This window comes from Oreochromis niloticus, linkage group LG7 (assembly GCF_001858045.2).
Source record: "Oreochromis niloticus isolate F11D_XX linkage group LG7, O_niloticus_UMD_NMBU, whole genome shotgun sequence".
NCBI classification, from domain to species: Eukaryota; Metazoa; Chordata; class Actinopteri; order Cichliformes; family Cichlidae; genus Oreochromis; species Oreochromis niloticus.
In genome coordinates this window covers 23,785,191-23,809,726 of record NC_031972.2, presented here as the reverse complement: position 1 = coordinate 23,809,726, position 24,536 = coordinate 23,785,191, and the positions used below count along the sequence as shown (strand labels likewise).

The following is a 24,536-nucleotide window of genomic DNA, read 5'->3' as shown; positions in this document are numbered from 1 at the left end:
TTCAAAGTCTCAGGTTTTTGCTGTGTCTGCATGTTCACACTGCGCCTGCTGCAGGTCAGACAACTGGATACATAATAAAAATAATATTCATTGTATAATGATTGTAGCATATATATATAGCTGGAGAAATACCAAGGGCTCAGAGAAGAGCTCGACAGGATGTGGAGGGTGAAGGTAACGGTGGTCCCCGTGGTAATCGGAGCACTAGGTGCGGTGACTCCCAAGCTAGGCGAGTGGCTCCAGCAGATCCCGGGAACAACATCGGACATCTCTGTCCAGAAGAGCGCAGTCCTGGGAACAGCTGAGATACTGCGCAGGACCCTCAAGCTCCCAGGCCTCTGGTAGAGGACCCAAGCTTGAAGGATAAACCGCCCGCAGGGGGCGTGCTGGGTGTTTTTTTTTTTTTTTATGTATGTATGTATGTATGTATGCAGGTTCTCTATAAGAGCTGCTGATGTAAACCGTTGCTCTCTAATTCCAGATATTCAGATGGACCGAGAAATGATTACAAGTTAAAATACAAAAGTAAAGAATTGTTTTAAAAAGAGTGATCTATCTCATTGGTGCTGAGTTTCATAACTCAACTTCTGAGTAAAAGATGTAGAGCAGGAGTCCCCAATCCCAGTCCACGAGGGCCGGTGTCCCTGCAGGTTTTAGATGTGTCCTTGATCCAATACAGCTGATTTAAATGGCTAAATTACCTCCTCAACATGTCTTGAAGTTCTCCAGAGGCCTGGTAATGAACTAATCATTTGATTCAGGTGTGTTGACCCAGGGTGAGATCTAAACCCTGCAGAACACTGGCCCTCGCAGACTGGGATTGGGTACCCCTGATGTAGAGTCATAGGTTGAGTTAGTTTGACGAAATATTGGTTCAGAAGTTGTGACTCAGCAGTAGGGTTGGTGATGTGTCGGGTTCTTTAATTAACTCCACAGCTTGGCTATTTCTATTGGGTCATAGGTCGGTTAGCTTTGATCAAATATTGGGTCAAATTTTACCCAATTCGTTGGATTAAAGACAAGCCTCAGAAGAAGCCACATAATTTTTTCACAAACTGCCACTTTCAACTAGACTTTCACCTGATAAGATATAACTCGACTTTCTTCTACAATGAATGTAATTTAATACCTTACAGATAATGTTTGTGTTAGCCTTTTGGTTTTTAGTTAACATGCAAGGCTAAGTTGTTAAAAGTATTAGCTGCTGAGGCTGAGAATGTTGGCTACGATCAGACCCTACTCAGTATACAAAAGCTTCTGCTTTATGTGTTGTTTATTTTAGAAGAAATTTACATAAGTTTTTGCTTGTCCAACTTCAGAGATGAAGGCAATTTTGGCATCGTCAATAGCAGATCAGTTTCCATGTTTAGGGGACTGCCATGGCACAGGATATGTAAGTATCTACACTTAAATGACACAACAACAATTTAAAAAAAACAAAACTCTTCAGTTTTTCAATCAGTATATTAAATACCATTGTGATTAAAAAAAAACAAATAGTCTTTATGTATTCAATTTCCAAATGATCCATATTATAGATGCACAAATAATTAAATACGTTGCAGATCTATTCAGAACTTGTCAAAAAGGTTTGTATAACTTTATGACAATTTAAAGTGTGTAAAAAATCTAACATTTGATCTTGACTTAGTCCAATCTTACAATTAACTGCAACCATTCACAACCAAAGACTGGTCTGCTTCATTGTTCTTTTGTCCTATCTGAGCAAATGTCAAGCATACTGTTGGAGCTCATCACTCCAGAGTTAAAGAAGTTAAAATGTTGCTCATAAAGATGAATGAAATGATCTGATACGTAGGCGTACTTGTGTGTAATTGCGTTCTCGTGGACTTGTGATACGTCGTCAGTCGTAGTACTTTTCCAATTCAAAGTAGGCATCAAGCTGAGTATGCTAAAAATTCCCAGATGTGTACTCACTCCTGTCGTTTTGTCAAGCATGCATCGGTGGTGACTTGGGTGGATTTGGTGGTACAGCCAAATATCCCAGAATCCATTTCGCAAGAGTTCTGTGGAAATGGTTGAGGAGAAGACCCACAAAGTTAAATACTTCTTTAGTTGTAATATGCAGTGTATTTTCAATGAATTTTATGTGAGAATATAGGTATTTAAATTCTAATGTTTAGTACATTTAACAGTAGAGACCCTACTTATAAATTTCCTGTGCTTTTTTTCGGAGATGCCTTGCCTGCCAAATAGCAAGCACGAGGTTCAGTGTGCCTGAAGAAAACGGCCTTATCTCGACATTTCATTTGGAAATTTGCCACAATCTCTAAAGGCTCTGATATAAATCGCTTTGGTATTTTTAATAGCCAGTCGTTTACACAAATGTTACACTGTCCTATATAATGTTTAAAAATCCTCAATTCATTTGAAGTTTCTATGAACATTAAGTTTTAATAGAGCACCTGATTGCTTTGCTCATTATTCCCTATTATAAAAGCTATTCTTTGCTTGAATTATTATTATTACTATGGAATATTTAACGTTTTATATTTTAATCAAAGGACACGCGAGGAAACACGGGCTCTCATTGAGTGGCGGGCAGCAAATGAGAGCCTTTTTACTGGAAGGAGAAATTCCTGCAAGACTAGATGGGAGTAAGTACTGATTTTGAGTGCTCCCTGTGTTCAAGGGAAGGATTAGAGCAACACCTCTATTATGATAAATACCTATTGAAGTGACAGTGCCACATTCTTTTCCCTCAGGGACTTTGTTAGCTCTTCAGGCTATAACAGCCAAACAAGCAAAAAAAAAAAGTGGAGCAACCTGAAGGCCAAATACAAGGTAGTGTACCCGTTCCTATCTGATTCCTTAGATTGGTTTAAAAAAATACTTTACTTGTTTACCATTCCCTAAATGTAAGTTCCTCTTCTTCGTTTTTTTAAATAAAATGTACTTTGCAATTTAATAATACAGTCAATGTAACTGTGATAATATAGCAATTAATTCATATTTTCTTAGGGACCCATCTACAGGGAAGGGTGTAGAGGCAGGTAGCCCGACTGCCACCACCTGGCAGCGCTACAATATGATGGATGCTGTGATCCAGCGGCAGCACTCAAGTCTACCAGCAAACCTGACTTTCACTACAGGTGATGCAATCAGCACTACACCATAGACCCCTTCTACAGAAGAGTCGAGGAAGAGGCCCAGGGACAGCCAGGCTATCCTACCGTTTTTAAAAGACCAACCAGAAAGAGAGGAAAACAGAGAGAGACAGGCTCTGGCTAGGGAGGAAGAGAGGGAGAGGGCAGCTACTCAAAGGGCAGAGTGATATCTGTCACTATTTGAGAAACTTGTTGACAAACTTTAAATAAAGCACTTTAAATGTCAAATGTGAAGTGAGTTTTTTTCCGCGTGTATCAGGGTGATCTCTTTACTAAAAGTAAAACAAATCATTTAAACAAGTGTAACATTTATAATAACGTTTACATTAAATTCAACCTATACAATCATGAACACGAGGTTTATAAAAAATACACAAATATACAAAAAAGAACACTTAATGCACACTATTTACAATTTGAACAAATAGATTCCATACTCCTACAGCAACACTAATTAGGAGAAAAATATGTAACTTTTTTTTTTTTTTAACCAACAGCAGGGTATTTCTTGTGGTCTTAGCTGCTGTTTGAACATGACTACATCATGCAGGCAGCTGTTCAGGAGAAGACACTTGTGCAGCAAGCCTGGCTCAGACACAGGTTCCTGAAAACTCCCTGTCTGCACCTGTGCCTTCAACTGTTTTGGCTTCTTGTCATGCTTGTGCCGCCTCCTCCTCCTCTCCTTCTTCTTCGTAGACATCATGTGTTGCCACACAGATATTATGTGGAGGATGCAGCAGGCCCCCACAACTTTGGGAGGAAACAGAGGCCGACTCTCAAGGGCTCACAAGAAGATGGAGTGCCAGCGTGTTTTGAGGATGCCAAAAGTAGGATCTATAATATTTCTGGCCTTTGCTGAGCTCTGGCTCTGCGAGTTTCACTGTTTCTCTGTCGGGGAATTCTCTCACACTCAAACTGTGAAATATGCTCCACTCCAGTCCACTGAATGGCTGTGGAAAATATGAAAGAGGACATAACTTTACATATTAGCTTCTAACAATTTAAGCCCAAAGAGTCATCCTGAGAAATGTCATTTACTATGCAGCATTTCATTATCATGTTAAAAAACAAACAAAGAACCCCACATACTGCTGAAATTGCTCTTCTTTGAGATTAAAATATCTCATTACATTAACAGAAACACTGACATCCCTGCTCTACAGCTTTGCATTCAGGGGGTGTCCTTGTCACAAAGATCAATTCAGACACTGAAATCTTTTCAATTTTCTTTTTTTTATTAATTTAAATTTGTTTTCCAGATGTCAAACACAAAGTATAAATATCAGCACCTTGAAATACTCTGCATTAAATCTACTGTGATGGCTTAAAAAAAGTTGGAGGTCCAGCAGCTTTGTATTGAAGCTCCCTCACACCTACAATTACATTTTTAGTGTTGAAAATAATAAATTTTAGCTGTCAAAATAAATATCTGAGAATCTTTACCAATAACACACCATTACATTTTGATCACTTCAGCTGTTGGTTATCGGCGACTGCAAAAGTTACCAGCCTGGCAGAGGGCAGCAGAAACCTAATTTAGATTTCATCAAAATAAAGCTTCTCAGAAAGTAACACGTCTATGACCTGGATAGAAAAGAACCGCAGATTGAATACAAAGGGTCGATGTAGCCACTGAAATGAGAAAGAAAGGGCAAGCCTTTGCTGTTCCAGGACAGCATGAGCTGAATGGAAAGGAGAAAAAGTGGAGGGTCTGGAGGCTACGTCCATCTTTTGCATACAGTCTATCATCTAAACAGAGAGGCAAGTGTATAACTGACCAGCAGCAATACTCTTAACAGTCATCTGATGAGACACATGTTTCAGGAGCTTTTTAAAGGTGACGTATTACACATAAGAGCCAGGTAAAATGAGCTGTTATGAAGAGTGTTTAAGAGAATTTCTGCTCTCCACTGGTCTAAATGCAGCTTTGACGAAAGTCAACAATCATGTGTCTTACCATTTTGTTCAATCATCATTATTACATTAATGAACCAGGCTTATAGCAGCTGGTATTCTTGTTCATCTAATTATAAGAAAAAACCCCAGAGAGATAACATAAACTGATCAATATTACTATCAATTTCCCTTCAAGTCCATCATACATAATCAAAGCAAACCCTGGAAAATAACAACCTAAAGCAAACATTGATGATATAACTGCAATTGTGCAATATTTAGAGACAAGTTATCTGCCGTGGTCACACAATGCTCTTATAACACTGTAATAAAACTTAACTCATAGATCAACATGTGGCATACACCAATCAGGCATAACATTACGACCACTAGCAAAGTGAATAACACTGATCCAGACTATTCAACACGGAGGCCACACCTGGCATCTTGGTGCCAGATATCACGTGATGGGTCAGGGCCGCTTTGGCAGCAAAAGGGCGACCAACACAGTATTAGTTAGGTAGTCATAATGTAATGCCTGATTGGTGTATCTGAAAGACTGAAATGAGACAGAAAAAGGAGCCTTTCGTTCAATAAGGTCAACCTGACAGAGAGAAATAGCAGAGCCTTAAAATTTTCCATGATAGAGGACTTTTGTTCAATAAATTATTACATTATTTCTCCAAGAAGGAGCTGAAGCCGCTTTTATCTTAATGCTACATAAAGTATAGTTGTGTAGCGTTTAGGGAGTGGGTATGTTTTGGACAGCTAAATCTGAGGTTTCTTTGTGAGCCACTTCCTAGTCCTTGTGGTTTGTTGAAAACGAAATGGACAGTGGCTGCGGCTCCTCTCTGGAACCACGCTGTTAGACAATAACTAATTACATTATTTCTCCAAGAAGGCGCTGAGGCTGCTTTTAGCACGGCGGGCCTTCTCTATGCTCTCAAAGGTTGGAGTCCCTTGAGGCAACTGTAGACGGTCATTTTCAGTTTCCATGATATTCTCAGCTTCCCCTAAAGAGATCATGAAAAACACATTTAATGGGCATAATTAGTGACTGCAATCTTTTTTAAAAATGTAATTAATGAATAACTAAACAATATTTTTTAAACATTTAGATGCATTATTTGGTAAAAAGTAAGGTCGATTTGGACAGAGACAATTTTTTTTTTAGCATTTTGGTTCTGTACATTACCACAATTAATTTTAAATATAACAACTCAGATCCAGTTGAACTGCTGACTGTCAGCTTTAATTCAGTGGGTTGAACAAAAAGATTGCACAAAAATGTGAGAACTAAAACGCAATCCCATCATTTCAGGACATCAAAAGTAACTGGACAAATGAAATAAAATTTATTAATTTGACCACGTTTTCTGTTCCGAGGAAAATCTTACTAATGCAAGCGCCACACCTCAAATCAACTCCAGGGCTTCTATCTGCTTAATTGATAATGACATAACAAAGGAAGTGCCCACACCTGACCATGAAATAGCCTTTCAGTCAAATGTCCAATTACTTTTTGTCCCTTTAAAAAGTGGGGGGCACATGTTAAAGGGCCGAAACTCCAAAACCTTCATCCGATTTGAATGTGGATTTTCTCATATGAAAGCTGAGAGTCTACACATTATATAGATGCCCATCATAGTGGAAAGTGGAAATTGTTTTGGTAAACAGACACTATTCATGTATTCATATATATGGACCTAACTGTATATCAGAGCCTGGGTCTTCTGGATATAGTGAGTCTCTGTTCTGCTGTTCAAAGTAAAATAATCCTCTAAAACCAAAGCAAAGAATCACTATATAATGCTTGATAACGATTTATTCATCTATCTGTGCACCCTCTTTTTAAATGTTAAACAGGTTTCCTTAAGATGATGATGACTGTAAGTGTGTAGCTTTACCTCTCATACGATAAATAAGCGTTCCATAGGCGCTGTCCATCTGGTAGGCAAATATGAAACTGAGTGGTATGATGGGAGCCAGCATGCCCGGGTTCTTTCTTTTAATAGCTCTAAAGAAAAATGATGATAAATAGAAGACAATATTTAACTGGAAAGATAAAAGCACGAGACAGAGATGAATCTGTGTGAAAGTGAATCTGTGTGTGTTTGTGTCAGATCTTTGTGAGGTGTTAGAATCTCACCCTGCAGTTAGCCCCACTGTGGCCACCGCAAAGAAACTGCCAAAGTAGTTCAGAAACTCTCTGGACCATGCGATCTGCATCGCCATCTGCCGCTCTCTCATCTGGTTCTGCATCAGAATCTGACGCTCCATCTGGGCACATGCACGCGCGCACACAGACACACAACAATAAATTAAGAAGAAATTATGAAATAAAAATTTCCCTGCTTGGTAAGATTTCATTGTCAGTTATAGTCAGTCATTACTGATTATAAATTACTGTTTATCAGAGCTGTAACAATCATCTGATTCATCAGTTAATTGTTTTATGAGAGTACACAGTTTAAAAGAGATCGCCATAAGCACCAAAGGCTTAGTACTTTTTTTAAAAAGCCCCTAAAAACTTGTAGGAAGTGTACATTACGTGAACAGAGATGTGATTAGTTGGGAGCACAGACTGAACTTCTATGTATGCTTGAGAAGTTTCTTTGGAATTTTTAATAACTCATGAAACTAAACCCTGGAATCCACTGCTGTAAACATGCCAACTACAAACACTACGCTCTAGGGAAGGAGGAAGTGACAAACTTCTCATCTCCACAATCTGGGTGTTTCATACTCCTGACATCGATTCTTGGCTGTACACTCTTTTAGTTCAATGGAAATTACAGGAGTGACTTCTGTAATCGACAGTGTTTGTTCTTTTAAAGCCAGTGTCCGCTGAAACAAACTAGTGAGTAATCTGAGCACGCTTAAGGGTGTCCCCCTTTAACGGCACATGCTGTGAATGAGTGAAGAACGCAATTATGAAAAGAAAGCATTTCCCACTCCTCCAGACCATGTGTATGAGCTGCAGAAGCGGGAAATGGGGTGACACGATCGCTGAAAGGTCAGCTCTCATGACAGTTCCATCTGGGTCACAAAAAAGGAAGTAAATGGAAGATAGAGGATGTTAAATTTGAATAAACTATCCTGAAACTCACTCCAGCAACTAAGTACATAGATGCTGCAGGGTCTCCATCTTATAAAAATGAAGCAGTTCAATATGTCGATATGCACAAATAAGTAATATAAGTAAAGATCACTGCACATCTTTTCTGCTCAGCCACCAGTTTCACATTATTAGTTACAGTTAGACTATTCCCTTCAGTCTGCATTATGTGAACAAAATGGTTTTTTTAAATAAATCTGCCACCATCACTGTGTATTGACGAGGACAAGAGGTGCTACATTTCTTGAACACTGTTCGTTTTGCTTGTTTGTTGCACTATCACACAAACCCTTGGCAGGTCCTCCTTCACTATATCCACAAATCTGTTGTCTTCCTCTTTACCTCCACCCTGGCAGCTCCATCTTCTACATCCTTTGTCCAGTATATCCACATGTCCATGCCTTTTAGCTTTGTCTCCAAAGCACTCAACCTGAAATGTCCCTCTGATGAACTCATTCCTAATCATGTCCTTCATGGTCACTCCAAACAAAAAAATCTTAACATCTTCAACTCTGTCACCTCCAGTTTTCCAAACCACACATCATAGCATCTTAAAAACCTTTCCTTTCAGTCTGCAACTATACATCATAAATTACCGCTGAAACTCTTCTCCACCCACTGTTACTTTGGATGGTTGGATGCTATTTAAACTCATCCACATTCACAACCTCTGCTCCTTCACCTTTCTGCCCATCATTTTTGTACTGATGCCAAATGACTCATGAGTGTTTATAATAATAAACACTTATAACAACAACAATAATAATGTGTCATCTACGTTAAAGGCTTCAGGGTCTTTGTATAACATTCTTTACCATTTTCTGTTTCTACAGGCTGTTTGTATGGGATAGCTACAAACCCATGAATGATAAATTAGCCCTCTTAGTGTAGATGTGTAATTCAAAACTAGACAAACATATCTGCTGGTGGGAATATCAAAAGGAAAAGATTTGGTTTTGCCAAGCTCAGACAAGCAGCAGACTGTGAATCTGGAACAGGACTGGAAAAAGAAGAAATGAGTCGACCCACTCTGAAGGTGACATTTGTGAGGGCTGCAAGTATGAACACAAAGCGGGACACAACCTGGAAAACAGATGCACACAAATCATCATGATCTACACATTGGAAGAAGGAAAAGAAACAGATGTAACATGCGAGAAAGAAAAGCAGAGCAAATATATGCGGGAAATATGTGCAGCGGGTATTCCTGATAAATACAAAATATTTCATGTTAGGGTTTTTTTGTGGATTAGGTTTTTTTTTACATGTTTGCAAACTTTGACTTTTGGGCACTCTGTATGCTCTCATGCTTTTAAAAATGATTTGTCCAAAATTGGATATGGACCTTAAAACAGAGTAATGTTCCTAAATGCACTAGTAAATCCACAAAGAAAGGACTCAAGGAGAAGAACTGAGGCGCCTAACCAATGCTAAGATTTCAATTCTATTGAAACTTTGCCAGGTGATTGAAAATAGGCATTTAAAAAAGCATCTTACAGTTACAGTAATTTGGAAAGATTTCAGAAAGCTTTGGCCCCTCTTTGAGTCCATCTTTGGTATCCAAAGAAAGTTCCTCCTGCTTAAGACAGCAATATGAACATCTGAGCCCAGTGGTGTATTTCCACAGAAGAGCTTTAAATCCTTTCTTTTGTGACTAAAAATGCCCAATTTTTTTTTTTTTGTTTGGTCGGTGTTTGGGTTTTCCAACTTCACATAAATAAGATCTACTTTCTTTTCCTTTTTTTATGGAGGTCACTATAAAATGCTCTGATGTCAGTAGATATTTGCATCAGTTTTTTTCCTTGAAAGAAAACAAACCCCCCTACTATATATCCATTTTGACATTTTGATGACACCAATTCCTCATTCCTAGGAAGTCCATTCTCAAAATATGTGTACTGTACATATGAGCAGCCACAGGAGATTTTTGAAACTGTGTATCAGGCACCGAACTAGACCACACATTAGAATATGTATCCCCACCCTCCAGAACTGCTTTACAGCCTTGGATCCACATCTTACTAACACACTATAAGAGCTAGAAAAGTGAGAAGAGTGAGGTTAAAGCTGAGTGTATGCTCACCCCAGTCTAGAAGCCATAGCATGATCTTCACCGGTGTAACAAAGGCAGTGAGAAGCAGTCAGGCTTGTCACTGCCTTTTTTTGACTTTGGTGTGTATTAATACTTAAACACTAAAAGAAAGATGGTATGCGTTTCTTCATTAGGACAGGGATTTGTGTCAGTAACGCACAGTGATTACACTACTCAGACAATGAGCAGTGTAGTTAATTACCTCCTCCAGAGAGTAATTAAGTAACACAGTGCATTTATTCAGGTACTTTACATGGGTCTAAATGGATTTGGTTGTAGTTATAGAGATTAAAAATGTTTGCAGACCTACAGTTGTTGTGAATGTCTACTCATAGAGCTGAGACAAAAATAATACAAATTAACTAGTGTACAATTTCAACTTATTCCAACATCATTTCAGCATCTGTAACTAGTAGAGTTTCAAAGTATAAAGGTAAAACCTTTCATGGCTTCATGCTAAAGTTAATGTACCACAACAAATCAGATGATCATGCAGGGGTCAGGTGGGAAGGTTTTGGGAAATTTTATGTGTAAAAAAAAATTAAAAATCTGCTTTTAGTTTTTTTTTTTTGCTTTTTCACTTGCACCATCTTTCACTAGATGGTGGCTTTAAACGCCACAGCAGAGGTCAGAGGTGATGTGCGAGTGGGTGCACTTTTACTCACCTGCAGCCGTGCATTCATTAGCATGAATTCTTGTTGCTTTTTAAAATTGTCATCCATGGATTTGGACAGTAGGGCACCCATGGCTGCGTTGGCGTTTCTGTGAATTAAACACGCAGTCATTCAAACGTGCTGCTCTGCTCTCATCACAACAACAAACAAAATTCCAGAGGCTTAGAAAAGCCACCTGCTTCAAACTGGATTTGTTTCAGCGTGTAGTGACCTCTTCAGTCCTTCAGTGTCTCTTCACTTCAGCTTTAGCTTTAAGCCTCAACTCCTATTTGAAGCTTTCCCGTTAAGTTAGCGAATAACAACACGACTACTGTCTTTAACTTAAATGAAAATGCTGCCCGTATAAACTTTAATATTTCATGGTAAGTTGGAGAACTTAAAATAAAAGCTTTACATACCCCAAAGACTTTGAAGACTTTAAGCTAAATGCTGGGGAAAGGACTCCGGGGTAGATCGTCAAAATAAAAGCTACGCGCACTGCCTTTTTAGCGGAAGGAAATGACGTCTTACTTCCGGCTAAACGTGAATTTTTTTTTATTTTATTCATTCATTTATTTGCATTCGAAATATAAAGAGTTGACTGAAATGAAAATAATAAATAAATAAAACATAAATAATAGAAAACAACATTTGACTGTAATACAATTAAAACACACAGGAAATCGTTTTTATAGGTTTTAATCTCAGTTTTCATTTTAGTCACATTTGTAAAATACTTATTTTAAAATAAACACAAAAACAAGTGGACAAAATCAACCAAAACAAAACAAATCTATGATGATTTTTTTTAAAGTAAGTATAGTAAGGGACAGACTGATTACTTGAAGGCTAAAGTGAGTTAGATGGTGTAGTTTGGCTCCCTCTATTGGTCGTCATGGGTCACTTAAATAGTAGCGTTACATTATAACGTTTAGTCGTTGACTGAATGGCTTGCTTTAAGATACGTAAACTCCGGGTGGTGGAGAGTTTTTTATAATAATAATAATAATAATAATAATAATAATAATAATAATAATAATAATAATAATATAGTAGCCTAGTAGTCTCTTAAAACCATTGGATTGAATGGTAACTGGGTTAATTATACAAGGGTTTTGCTTCAGATAGTTTTGTTTTAATCATAGACAGTATAGTTTTAATCTTGAATGACATGTTAGGTAACTAACAATGGAAATTATACATATATTAATGCATATGACACCAATTTGTAAGCTAAATATTTAACAGTGTGGATGGTCAATACATGACCAGCAGAGAGAGGGACTGACTTTCAAAATAAATTTCTGTCAGTTTTATTTATTCTTGTATTTGAAGAACGGAGTAGCATTAATTTAGCACTAGTAGTGATATAGTTTGAGATATACTTGGAGCTGGGGTGGACTTTGATGAATTCTGAAACTTCTTCTCTCCTGGAAGTGAAACAGAAGTTAAACTGCCAGATGAAATTTCATCTAGTCATGGCTGGAGTTTTTGGACTTTGAACCACCTGAGCCATCAGGTGTGACATGATCCTACCATGAATTCGTGGGAAAAATAGCATCCCATGCTTGTTCATCTTCAGTTTTTCCCCTGTGAATTCATGAATCAAAAGCAAAATGAACTGGACTTATGTGATAGTTTCATGCTGCAGTGACTCATATCACGCCAAGCTATCATGTACCATCAGTGAATTGCAACGGCAGCGGGAACTTCTCATCAGTCACCTTCCTGGCAACTTCACGTGACAAACGCTAACTTAAATAAACCGTGTAGAGATATGTCACACAGAGAAGTCACAGTGTTAAGTACATGTGTGAACGGTCGTCACTGTGGACAAAACCTCTCCTTAATACATCTGTTTATTTTTCTTTTTGTATACAATAATTTACTTTGAAATTTTAATTAATTACATTTAAAGGAAAAATAAATAAAAGATGTCATGTCACTGTTTCAGATATCCTTGCCTCTCCAACACCGAGTCTTTGTCATAGTACCTTTTACAGACAGACAGCTGTTTTACCTGTTTTACTTCCGTAAGTGGAAAAAGACTGTGAAAATAAAGCTTCTCGTCACATTAGCTGATATTCCTGATTCAGCCAAAAGGTAAACACATGGGAAACCCAGAAATGTTTTATGGTTCCATGTTATGCAGGTTGGCACAGGATAATGTTTGGATGACACCCTGCTGTATATTCCACGTGAGAGATGACTTGATTAAACATGCAGGTAAAAATTCCCTCAAATAAGGTTTGTTCATTCAACTCCACCTCTCCAGCTTTCAGCACATGACTTTTTAAGTCTTGTGTAAACATCTTGGTTTTGCGTGTGTGTTGATTTAAACGGTACTTTTTACAAATACATTTACATGCCAAATGAAAATTCCACAGTATTGACTGCTCTGGGGTATTGTGTCAAATACATGTGACTTAAACTCAGTGGGCAAAATTCTGCTTTGTTTAAATTTACTCATTAATATTGCACTATGGCCTTTGTCTTTATATGCAATACTTATCATTAGAGTAGCTGTTATCTCAGGGTGGCATAGTGCTGTCATGGTTAGGACTGTCCCCTCACAGGAAGAAGGTCCTGGGCTTGGGTCCTGCATGGATTTTGGATGTTCTCCCCATGCCTTCCCGTGTGTGGGTTTACACTGGGTATTCCTGCTTCCTCTCACAGTCCTCTCACACTGATAGACTGCTGATCTGTCCAGGATATGCCCCAGTTTCTGGCTTTATAATGGCTGGAAAGCCCCCCAACCCCACGCAAACATGAATTGAAAAGTGGATAAGAAAATGGATGGATAAGAATTGCTGAGGCAGTAGTACTTTCAGAGCTTATTTAACAACTTCACAACCAAAGTTTGACTCAGCACCCACCTACAGCTCTTCTCATGGTCTTAATGCATGACCAGTACACAACTTCATCAGTCAATTGGTCAGTTAGCTGACTTTGAATGATCCCCTTAAAACTAATAAGTTGGCTTTGCTATATGAATTTTGCTCCAACTTAATTTAGATCAAGTAGTTATGTATTTTATCTTATTCTTTTTCTTTCTTGATATTGTTTATTGTTGCCGTCATTAGTGATACTGAAAAAGTAAAACTTCAGTAGAGAAGCTTTGGTGGGATCCAGCTTCTACCAGGAATGTGTCTGCTTTACTGCCAGCACAGGAACCAAGCTCTAACTGGAACTGAAACAATGAACAACACCCTGGTGGAGTCAGATGTCTTCTCCAAGTCCACAAAACACATATAATGTAAACGTGTAGACACATAGCCACCTAGGTGAGGGGTTTTTAGGCATGTCCTGCTGGGAAGAAGACGCGGGGGAGACCCAGGACACACTGGCCTGGTGGCCTAGGAGGGGGATCTGTCTCTGCTTAGACTTCTACTCTGTTGACCCAGATCCAGAAGAGAAGATAGATGGATGGATAGATTCTGAGTTAAAAACGTAATCAAAGAGTTACAAAGACACTATTAATAACTGTAGTTTTTAGTTGTGTTACATGATAATAGACTATACTAAACACTTTTAAGGGAGAATGAGTATGACAAACACTGAGCTGAGGTTAATAAGATCATGTCTTGCTCATTACTTACCATCAACAGCGTATTACTATGATGTAGTAGAGGGGAAAACCTTAGGTACTGACCCTGCTGCTGTTAAGTATGGAAAGGAAGGATGAAGCATTAATAAGCGCCACTGTGCTATTAATAAGCAACTAGCAACTTGTGAATGATAAATGTTTAACTTAGCATACTGAAAGTCAAATAATTACATGCAGCTAAAAAAGAACATTTAAATTATGAAGACAATGAAAAAAACAAAACAAAGTATTATTGTATAGTATTTAATTGTTGGTACTTTAACCCTGAGTCAAAGTATAAAAAAAACAAAAAAACAACGACATCATTGACAACCCGATCTTAACCCTAACCCATGGTAGTAGTTAATTAGTTTTCTCAAGTCTTGATAACTAGAGAAATGTAACCATTAACCATTATAAGTGGTACATTAAATAAATAACTAAATACATCTTCTAAGAAAAAGTCCTTCTTGATTCTTTTCCCCAAGATATAGAGTTGGGATTATGACCTGATGCCTTAGACCGAGAGTTCAGGTGCTGCTGCTGGAATTTGACTTATTATTTACACTACAATATTTACACAGCCTCTTTAAGTAGAGGATGTCTTTGCTAACTCATTCATCACTGCTGATGATATTGTTAGACTAATATTTACAGTAAGTGGTCAAACTGGGTGATACTAAGGTAGTATAAGAAATTCCCAATAAAGGACGCCATAGTTTGGGAGTCCTGACCACATAGACAGAAACAAGTGCGTTTAAAAAAAAAAAAAAATTACCGAACCAGTATTAGTTTCGGACACAAGCTACAGGACTCGAATGTTGCTCAATATGTGTTTGCTGATCATTAATGTTTGAGCCATTATATTTGGAGGAGTTTACTGTCGGGAACACTTTGATCGCTTCTTTACTTACAGTAAACACAAGTCAGCTTCCGTGTGAACAGCGGAGAGTTAATTTCGAGCAAAACGTCGTTAACAGTACAGGGTTGCCACGCCCCCTGCCTTAACTGTTCGAAGGGAGTCGCGGTGGGAGCGCAGATCACATTTAGAGCTCAAGGAAGAAGGAAATAACTAATGACAACACAGCTGGCTGTTTTTGAATGACCTACAGGTAAGAGGGCATATTATTTATTTAGGACAACTTACAATTTTTTTTAATATATACACATATATATTTTTAACACTATAGCAACACCATCAATGGTGACAATATTAATAATAATAAAATAATAATGTAAAGATATTCTATGCTCTGTATCTTTTTGCATGTACAAATGAGCCATGTACGTTTTTTCAGTTTTTACACGGGCCATCTATTTTTGACGCTTACATTTATTTTTTAACAAGTCTTTGGATTCTCATCTATCTGATTTATCTGTGTATGCAGACACGTACTCTAAAACTCCCTTTCCATCACGTATCAGATACGACTGTGGTTAAAATAACTGATGACAGATCTTAACAATCAGAGTTCTGCAGAACTGTAATCGTCTTTCCACTTGGGGAGGAAATGCCGGAGAAAATGTCTATTTATATCCTACTTACTCACCTATCAAAGTTGCTTGCTGTGTAAGCAAACAACAGATGCTCTTGTACACATTTGCAGTTGCTGTTAAGTTATATTTTTTCCATAGAAGCCTGGTATAGCTACACTTCCAGATATAATGGGGTGGTGGAAAAATGTTTTATGTAGATAGGTGGGCTGTTATGTGAGGATGGTGGGGTTGAAGTGTGCTGGCATGGCTTCAGTGTCAAAACAAAAACTTCCCTTTGTTATTTTTCCCTGTTATAAAAGATAAAGAAGAGGGAAGTACTTCTTTGGAGCTGAGTCTTGCTAGATTGGGATTACCATGTGATATAGTGTCACACAGCTTTTTGCCAAATTAAGAGGCAAACAAGATCACACTGCACAGCTGGTTTTCTTCAGTAAAGTGACTCATGTTTCATCACTAAAGAATCTCAACATCTGGTAATAATCCCTTTTTTTCATCCTCAGATCTCAATGGACTGGCCCCTTCTTATAGTTTTACAAGTGTTATTTCAGCCCTCTCTCTCAGGTGGGTGGTAAATACATTTTTTGGATATGTAGAAGCAAAGTCAGAACAATAACTACATATTTGACACGTGAGGCACTTACAGCTGCAGAGTGAGATTATGTAAAAAGTATAAGATGCTTGTAAACATTTTAAGACTGGAGTATTTACCTTCATCTTGGCATTATTTTGTGTCATTTCCCTGCAGTCTTGTTCACTGTGGAGGCAGAGCAAAGCCTGTACACGTCAGAGTTTGGAGAAAGTGTCGTGATGGGCTGCAAGTTCAACCCTAAACCCTCCTATCCTCACCCTGACCTGAACGTGACCTGGCACTGGATCAACTCTGACTCCGTTCAGGACGTGATCCGGCTGGATAATGGCGTGGCGCGCTCGGAATCTCCAAAGTATCGGGGACGAGTGCAGCTTCTGACCGAGGAGCTGGCGGAAGGCTGGGCTAAACTGAAGGTAATTCCTGGCACTGAGCTACTCAGACTTACATAACACATGTTGGACGGCTTACCACTTAATTCCTACTAACTTTCCTCTGAGCATTAAGCTTGTTTAAACTCGCCAGCTCTTCTTCACCTTTTTAAAAATTACTCTCAACAGGTTTAAATTCCCTAGAAAGTGCCACAGGATACTTTACTGGAACTTTACAGGGGTGTATACTCATAAAAGGACTAAGTCTGTTTATTTTTTTATATTATAGTACAGAATAAAACCCTAATAAGAGAGGCAGAGGGAGGGATAGAGCTGGAAAGTTTTCCATTAATGGTTTCTTTAAGAGGGCATAACAGAGGACTCTTGTTCTTTTGTCACTTTACAGATGTCCAGTCTTAGAATCAGTGACGCCGGGAAGTACCAGTGTGTGGTTCATTCAGCGGATGGAGCCGACTATAAAACTATAGCCTTGTCTGTTGAAGGTGAGAAATACATGTGTTGCACTGTTACTTTTCTTTTCTGAAGATTTCAGAAGCATTGTTCTGGGAATGGTCTTGTAACTGCCAAAGCGCATGGTCATTTCTGGGCAGTTAAAGTTTCACTCAAACTGAAAATGAAACAAAGACCACTATTAGTCAATTTTGTAAAAAAAAAAAAAAAAAAGAAGAAGAAGAAGAAGAAGAAAGAAAACGATTTTGACAAACTCAGCACATGCTGTTATCAATCTTGTGTTACAATAAAACTTCATTTTCTTCCCTAGCATCTTATAAACCAGTGACCAAACGCATTGAGAGGGTTGCAACGGGTGATGAGGTCCTGATAACCTGCCAGTCTGAGGGATACCCTAAGTCAACAGTTGAATGGCAGAATGGAAACCTGGAGACACTCAATCCCAACACCACTGCTGAATCAACACCAGACCAGATTTTTAGAATCACCAGCCAGATAAAAGTCAGCTCAACAGAAAAAAACAACTACACCTGTAAATTTACAAAAGACGGCCCCTCCGCAACAATTTCTATTCCAGGTAAGCGTTCGTTTCCAGTCTTGAAATGGTACATGGTATTTACATGTCCTCCTGCATGTGCATGAGAGTTACATGCAGCTTATAGCTGTGTCTTCGAGATCAAAATGTTGGCTTCTTTTCAGGATGGCGTCGTAGACATGGATTTCTTCCAAAACAATACTCACAATATTTAACAGGAAGGGGGGGTGTAACATAATCCCAGCTTTTCCAGGTGGGAATCATCTGGCTATACTTTGTGCCTCCCTTAAAAAAAAAGGAGAGAAAAGGCTCCAACATTACATACTGTGCCTGTTTAACTGATCAGAAACTGAAATAGAGTTGTTGTTTTTTTAAACAGCCCCCAAAAGAGCAGATGACACTAAAAGTTCAAGTGAAGCTCTAAATGTTCAAAGCTACCACAGGAAATATGTTCTCATAACCTGTGTGCCTGTCATCACCAACTTCCTGTTATGATCAGAATTTTGTTTTGTACATGTTGGCTTTTATCCCCACCCTACATCAGAGATTTAGATATGTACATATGATTTCCCCACTTTTTCCACCGCTTTCCTGGAATTAAAAGACCTCATGTGTTTCTGTGAAGCTGGTGGGTGGTGTTTGTCTGGTGTGTGGATGTAGCTGCGTAGCAAATCTTCAAATGTGAGACTTTTCCATGTCTGCATGTAGGCTGCTCATCACTTTCACACCAATATGGAAAAAAAAAAAAAAAAATTATAACATGTATCAAAACTGTTTCACTTTTAATGTGCTTTGCGTGTGTCATATTTATTTCTTTGATGAAAAACTAGCCACATTTTCCCATGCGGTATTTCCCACAGGAAGCTTTATTGCAAGTCATATTGTAATGATAAAACACAAAAGGCTAGAGTTTAATGATGATCCTGTTGAGGGAAATGAGAAATATATTTTAATTCATTTCTTATACATATAAAATGTTCAATGCTAGAGTAAGAGAAGTGTATTGTTAATACAAGAACAAAGAAATAAATAAAAAATGTGAAAGAAGACCTTTTTATGTGACCATATCTGCCATTGCACCAGCATAATGAGGCACTATAGCTGCTATAAGGTTTTGTCCTTGACCAGCAAAGGGGAAGTTTGTAGTTATATGTCTTTGGTATGTTTGGTTATTTCCAGAGTGGCTAAAATTGCCAAAGCATAGATATTACCATGAAATACTAATCCCACAATGTTTTGACTCTTTTCACAGATGACATACCACTTCTTCCTGCAAAAAATGATGCTGTCATCATTATACTGTGCATAGGAGTGATAGTGGTATTAGCCTCTGTTGGAGTGGTCACCTATCGACGACGAAAAGGTAACCAATCAGTCCCTCAGTTCAGCACAGATAGTAATGCTTACATATCCTGTGTCGTGCTGCAGACAGAAGTGTTGGTTTCAAACCTGGCAAAATGATGGGTATCAATTTAGTAAGGTGTTAAAATACCACAGTTAGCAGCAGTTATCTTGAATAATGGGCTTACATATAAACAGTTATCTCAAACAATAGATACTTTGCAAGATATTTAAGAAACAAATTCAAAATGAAAGCAAGTCATCTTGCAAAACCTGTAATACAACATAAAGGTGATCTTAATGCAAACCTGCATTTCCCTTTGCCACAAAAACAGACAAGCTATTTATCACCTCGCTGCAAGTACTCGCTCTGGTTTTATTTTAAACATTCAGTAAAACTGCATAAAATGTGCAACGACAGACCTGACATTGACTAAATGATTTTAACTTTAATGCCCAAGCAAAACCAAAACCTTGTTGTTGGTCTTGTGCCAAACAACTCACAATCTAAATTCATTAGTCAGCACTGCAAAATGTATCTTTCCTGTGTGAAAGGCTGGGCAGCTCTGATTGGGGAAAAAAGAAAAGAAAACAACACATGCATACTCTCAGGAACACTGGTGACACTGTAGGTCACGTAAAAGAGGAAGCATCTATGAACGTTTCAGGAGGTTCTTGTCCGATTTGAACAGAATTTTGCTGGAAATTCTTTAGCATGTGACCTGCAGTGTTTTTTTTTTTTTTTCGTGTGACCATGACTTAGCTTTTTACATTCTAATGCGTTTCGCAACTATCAGACCAGACCGGCTAGCTTGTGGGAAACACCCAGTGTGGTTTTGGTTTATCTACAAGGGGAATTCAAAGCTAATTGTAAACGCACGGGTGATTTTTTTCAGCACGAGCTTATATTATTGTTCACACACCTCACTCAAGTTCACTGGAAAACTTATTAAACATGTTTTCACATATGAATGTGTAAAAATGACGTTTTTCTCATAGATAGATCGGGTTATAGATCAGGAAACTGTCACGCAGTTATCAGGAAGGCGTGGGTCTTTATTGTGGTGCTTTCAAGAGCATATGAAAATATTGGACATTTTGAGGAATACTTGAAACTTCAAAGGCAAAATCTTAGAGTCAGAATCAGAAAGACTTTATTAATCCCAGAGGGAAAATGAGTTGTCATAGCAACAAATATACAATAAACGCCAAGCACTGATTTAAAATAAGGTGTAGAAACAGAGATATTGATATAAAAATATAGAGAAATATAGAGATATAGGTATAAAAATACTTATAAATATAAAAGGACACAAATATGTGTGCAAATATATGTCATATGTCAGAATCATAATAGATTATGACACCAAATCACTACATATATGATCGTATAGCACCATTTTAGCAAATATAAGGTCAATTAAAGAATGTATAATTCAAAACAAAACAAACCCAACAACCTCCATACATTCAGTGTATCAGTGCTTAAAGACTACATCACCTGTTGTACCAGTATGTTGCATTAAAGTGTACATTTGTGTTACAGGATCCCACAATCACAGCACTCACAGCACCAGGAACCTCCTGGAAAGACCTGCTCCTACCGCTGCTTCCTGTGAGTTCAGTGGTTTTATTTTTATTGCTGTTTTGCTGTTGAATTTCTACACTGGTCACAAATAAAACTGAGTTCTTCAGTGTTTTGTTTTGTTTTTATCTTACTGTCCTCTGTGTTGTCATATTTCTAACAATGCTGTTCCCCCCGTTAGGTCTAAGAAGTTATGACGACAACTATGAGAATGAGATAACTACTTGTAATGAAGGTAGGTAGCTCATCAAGTTGAGAAATATAGTTCACATGATTTATCTGCCACTGAAAGATTATCTGAAAAGAAAGACCTGCAGGATATTTCACATCTTCAGCAAATGACTGACTGGACTTCTTGTTGTATCCAGGCCATGTGGAGGAAAATCTGGGGTTGTATGTGAAAACGCATTACTCAGAAAGCTTTCTCAGTGCAGAGCGAAGAAATCAATGCGGCACTTTCAGTGCGGAGGAGCTGCCTCGCAGACTGCAAAACAAGTGAGTCATAAATACATGCGTCCAAAGTGATTGGGAAATAGACGACTATGCATTTATCCGATATCATTTCCCGTACACGCAGCCTTAGAAAAAAAATTTGTTCTTCTTTCCAGAAAATCGCATACAGTGAATCCTCTTTTCATTCACTTGCAACCACCCAGCATTTTGCAGAGCTGTGTGTGGCGTGCTACATGAAATCGTCTCAGTTAGTGTTCTATTAGGTAGTGGTCCTTGTTAGCAGTAACACCATCCTCTATGAATCTACAGTAATAGATAGCACATTTAAAAAATAATGAGGTTATTATATTTTTAAGGGTAGACAAGTTTATGGTCACAATTAATTTACTGTGTGGCCTTCCAGATTTAGCTTAATAAAAATATATATAATGCTGGGTTTAAACACAGTTCCTGTGACAGCTAAAAACTTTTTATAATACACAAAAGGGAATGACCATGGCATGGCAAGGCTTTTGTTTTCTTTTTTTTGTTCCTACATTTGTGTTTGTGAACAGTACTTCTGCCCATTTAATGCTAATTTATGATAGTTGACTGACACTGTCATGGCTATTGGTCTATCCAAGGCAACAGTTGCGAAATCAGTGAGCGAGCTTGTGAAGCTCAGCTCAGCTCGAGAATATTTTTTGAATGCACTGATAGCTACAGTACATGTCGATGTATCGCAGTAAAGTTTTTTAGTGGGTCGGAACAAATGCAAATGTTGTTATGCAGAAGTTATTGTGAGGTAAAGTAAAAGTAGTCTGTAATAAGCCCAGGATCTCGAAAAAGAACTTAAACCTCACAGACACACCATACTCTAAATTTGTTTGGGTTTATGTTGACTTCACAAACTCAACTTTGCTTTTTTTATTTTCAGTGAAGGCCACCCTGTGAATCTTCCTGCTTTACTCCCGGGAGCTGGCGAGACATTTTTCCTTGAGGGACTTCCCGGAAGTGGGAAAACAACTGTAGCCCACATCCTGATCTCATCCTGGACTGAATGGCCCACAGATGCCCTTTCCAACTTCCTTGACCTCAGCGCACTTCGTCTTCTCTTATATGTTGACTGCAGCTCCGTGAAGGGCGACTTGTTTCAGGAGATAACAACTCAGCTTCCACTCACCAAAAAGATATCAACAGAAAAGCTGAGAACTCTTTTAATCACATCTGGCAAGGCTCTGCTTTTGTTGGACGGCTACAAAGAAGGAAACCAATATTTCGATGACTCATTAAGGAAGTTTCTAAGTGAACAAACAGGTTGCAGGGTGCTGGTCACGGCCAGCCCAGGACACTGCCCCGTGCTCAGGCAAACGGTTGGGAATGAAGGAGTTCGAAAGCTTCAAATACAACCTGCAAAGTACTGAGCTTAAAAATAATATTGTGACCAAGAAAACATTGTATATTAGTTAGATTTTTAACAAATGAGGCAAGAGTTTTGTGTTTCTGTATGTGTGTGTGTGTGAGTGAGAGTGAGAGAGAGAGCTAGGTGTTTCGATTTTTTATAAGCCCAAATATGCTGCAGAATGTACTGAAAATGCATGATAATGTGTATTCAAAGTGATGCGCGGGAAGTTATAGATGTGCAACAAATTATAATTTTGTATTCTTTGTTGTCTTGATTTCATTACAGTGCAATAGGTTTTTTCAAAATTCTTTTAGAGAAAGTACATCATTTTTGCTGGAAAAGCTGCGTAATGAAAGCGTTGATAAGAAACTGGTGTTTGCAGAATCTATGAAAGCGGCAATTAAAATCTCCTTTTTCAATACATGTAACAGTTCAGATACAGCAGTGGTTTCTGTTTTAGTTTAATGTTGGTGCATGAAAAAGAGAAAGGTCATAGTTAAGGGTATCAGCTAGACTGCAAGCAAAGCAGCAACAGCTTCTCTCTGGTGTCAAGAGCAAGAGGAAGTGACTCTTTGAGTGTTCCTGGCAAGAGGTCATTTATGCCAGTAATGTTTAATTTAGAAAAAGAAAGGGTCTTTTTTTTTAATTCTTTTTTTTTTAAATTTTTGTAGGTTCTTCATTTTGTGGAAAAGCAAGCATGTTTACCAAATTTCAAATGGCATCGAGCCAGTAATTTGTCTGGGTTAACCGTGCATATTGTCCTTGTTTTTCTCTCAGCCCTGGTCTGTTGCACTGGTCGACATCATCTTTTACTAAACTCGTGATTGTGTGCTTTTTCGCTACGGCTGGTGACTTTACGTGATCTCAAAAAGTCCTGAGTCAGCAGTAAACAGCATGTTGTTGTTATTTCTTTTATCAAATGCACAAAAAGCGATGAACGTTTGTGTGGTAAATAGAGAAGTGAAAGAAAACATGCTTTAAAGAAGAGAATGATATCCAAATAATGTGGTTTACTGTAGTTTACAAAGTCACACCCGTGATGTGCAATTACCACTGCAACAAAACAGATGGGGAAATATTCCACCAAAGTAGTTTGTTGGCTTTAAGTTAATACACAACTAAAATGTGATTTTAAAAAAAGGACACTCAGTAGAGATGGGTTTGTAGAAAGCTAAAAGAAGACCGAATCCCTAAAGACTCGTCACATAATTCTACATGTAGGATGTACATGGAGTGTTTAACAGATCATTAGAAGTGGGATAGAAGAAGGAGAACCATCTCAACAGCACTTTATTACTTCTTGTTGTTTTTGTTGTAGGCCAAGAGGGCTAATACCACTCCAATGCTAAGGCACGGTGGAGGCTGCATCATGTTATGGGGCTGTTTCTCAGTAGAAGGAACCGTTGTAATGGTCGGAAATGAGAAAGAGCAGAGTGCATGCAACCTAGTCAGCCATCTACTTATCTTTCAGTCCTAACGCCCAGACCTTTACCCCAGACAGCATCTGCTTGAAAAAAGACTTCCTCAACTCCAGGCTTTGCCTTTGTGCACTTTGACTTCAATTCGTCACCATTTAAAAAAGATACAATCTTCTGTTAGATCTGTGTGGAAAATCACACACAACTCTGGGAATAGCTGTCTACCCAGCTGTCTAACTGCTGGAGTTTATAAAAAAAAAAAATTCTTCTATATAACTCCCTCTTTATATCCAGTAGAATTGATTAACTGATTATCTTTAAACCATCTGTGATTTCATGGTTTTTACTGATCTGAATGTCATCCCTTTTTTAGATGATATGCTTTTTTGACAATACAGCCACTACTAAAGATGAAAAAGTGA

The 24,536-nt window shown here is 38.2% G+C and overlaps 2 protein-coding genes and 2 long non-coding RNA genes across 6 annotated transcripts; 2 read left to right on the top strand and 2 right to left on the bottom strand.

The window, feature by feature from the left end:
- Nucleotides 1–364: 364 nt before the first annotated feature.
- Nucleotides 365–3,342, top strand: LOC102078273 (uncharacterized). The gene is made up of 5 exons (XR_001224302.3): nucleotides 365–1,117; nucleotides 1,320–1,393; nucleotides 2,526–2,618; nucleotides 2,727–2,805; nucleotides 2,983–3,342. It is a non-coding gene; the product is annotated as an uncharacterized LOC102078273 (long non-coding RNA).
- Nucleotides 3,343–3,431: 89 nt separating this feature from the next.
- plgrkt (plasminogen receptor, C-terminal lysine transmembrane protein) lies at nucleotides 3,432–11,417 on the bottom strand. Of its 3 annotated transcripts, none has more exons than XM_003444334.5 (6): nucleotides 11,307–11,417; nucleotides 10,900–10,996; nucleotides 7,174–7,304; nucleotides 6,932–7,041; nucleotides 5,909–6,037; nucleotides 3,432–4,078 (listed from the first exon to the last, which is right to left on the bottom strand). In XM_003444334.5, the coding sequence occupies exons 2-5, from the start codon at nucleotides 10,978–10,980 to the stop codon at nucleotides 5,910–5,912; spliced, it is 450 nt and encodes a 149-aa protein (XP_003444382.1). In that variant the 5' UTR covers nucleotides 10,981–10,996; nucleotides 11,307–11,417; the 3' UTR covers nucleotides 3,432–4,078; nucleotide 5,909. The 3 variants fall into 3 exon arrangements, with proteins under 3 accessions (XP_003444382.1, XP_019216685.1, XP_019216686.1); XM_019361140.2 differs by lacking the exon at nucleotides 3,432–4,078 and adding an exon at nucleotides 11,084–11,173 and having other exon boundaries at nucleotides 4,343–6,037; nucleotides 11,307–11,379; XM_019361141.2 differs by lacking the exon at nucleotides 3,432–4,078 and adding an exon at nucleotides 11,120–11,173 and having other exon boundaries at nucleotides 4,343–6,037; nucleotides 11,307–11,379.
- Nucleotides 11,418–11,658: 241 nt separating this feature from the next.
- Nucleotides 11,659–15,476, bottom strand: LOC102077944 (uncharacterized). The gene is made up of 3 exons (XR_266083.4): nucleotides 15,388–15,476; nucleotides 14,487–14,546; nucleotides 11,659–14,324 (listed from the first exon to the last, which is right to left on the bottom strand). It is a non-coding gene; the product is annotated as an uncharacterized LOC102077944 (long non-coding RNA).
- Nucleotides 15,455–24,536, top strand: LOC100701722 (coxsackievirus and adenovirus receptor homolog). The gene is made up of 10 exons (XM_005451331.3): nucleotides 15,455–15,585; nucleotides 16,471–16,531; nucleotides 16,716–16,972; nucleotides 17,334–17,430; nucleotides 17,709–17,975; nucleotides 19,186–19,296; nucleotides 20,821–20,889; nucleotides 21,041–21,094; nucleotides 21,228–21,354; nucleotides 22,229–24,536. The coding sequence occupies exons 2-10, from the start codon at nucleotides 16,477–16,479 to the stop codon at nucleotides 22,713–22,715; spliced, it is 1,524 nt and encodes a 507-aa protein (XP_005451388.1). The 5' UTR covers nucleotides 15,455–15,585; nucleotides 16,471–16,476; the 3' UTR covers nucleotides 22,716–24,536.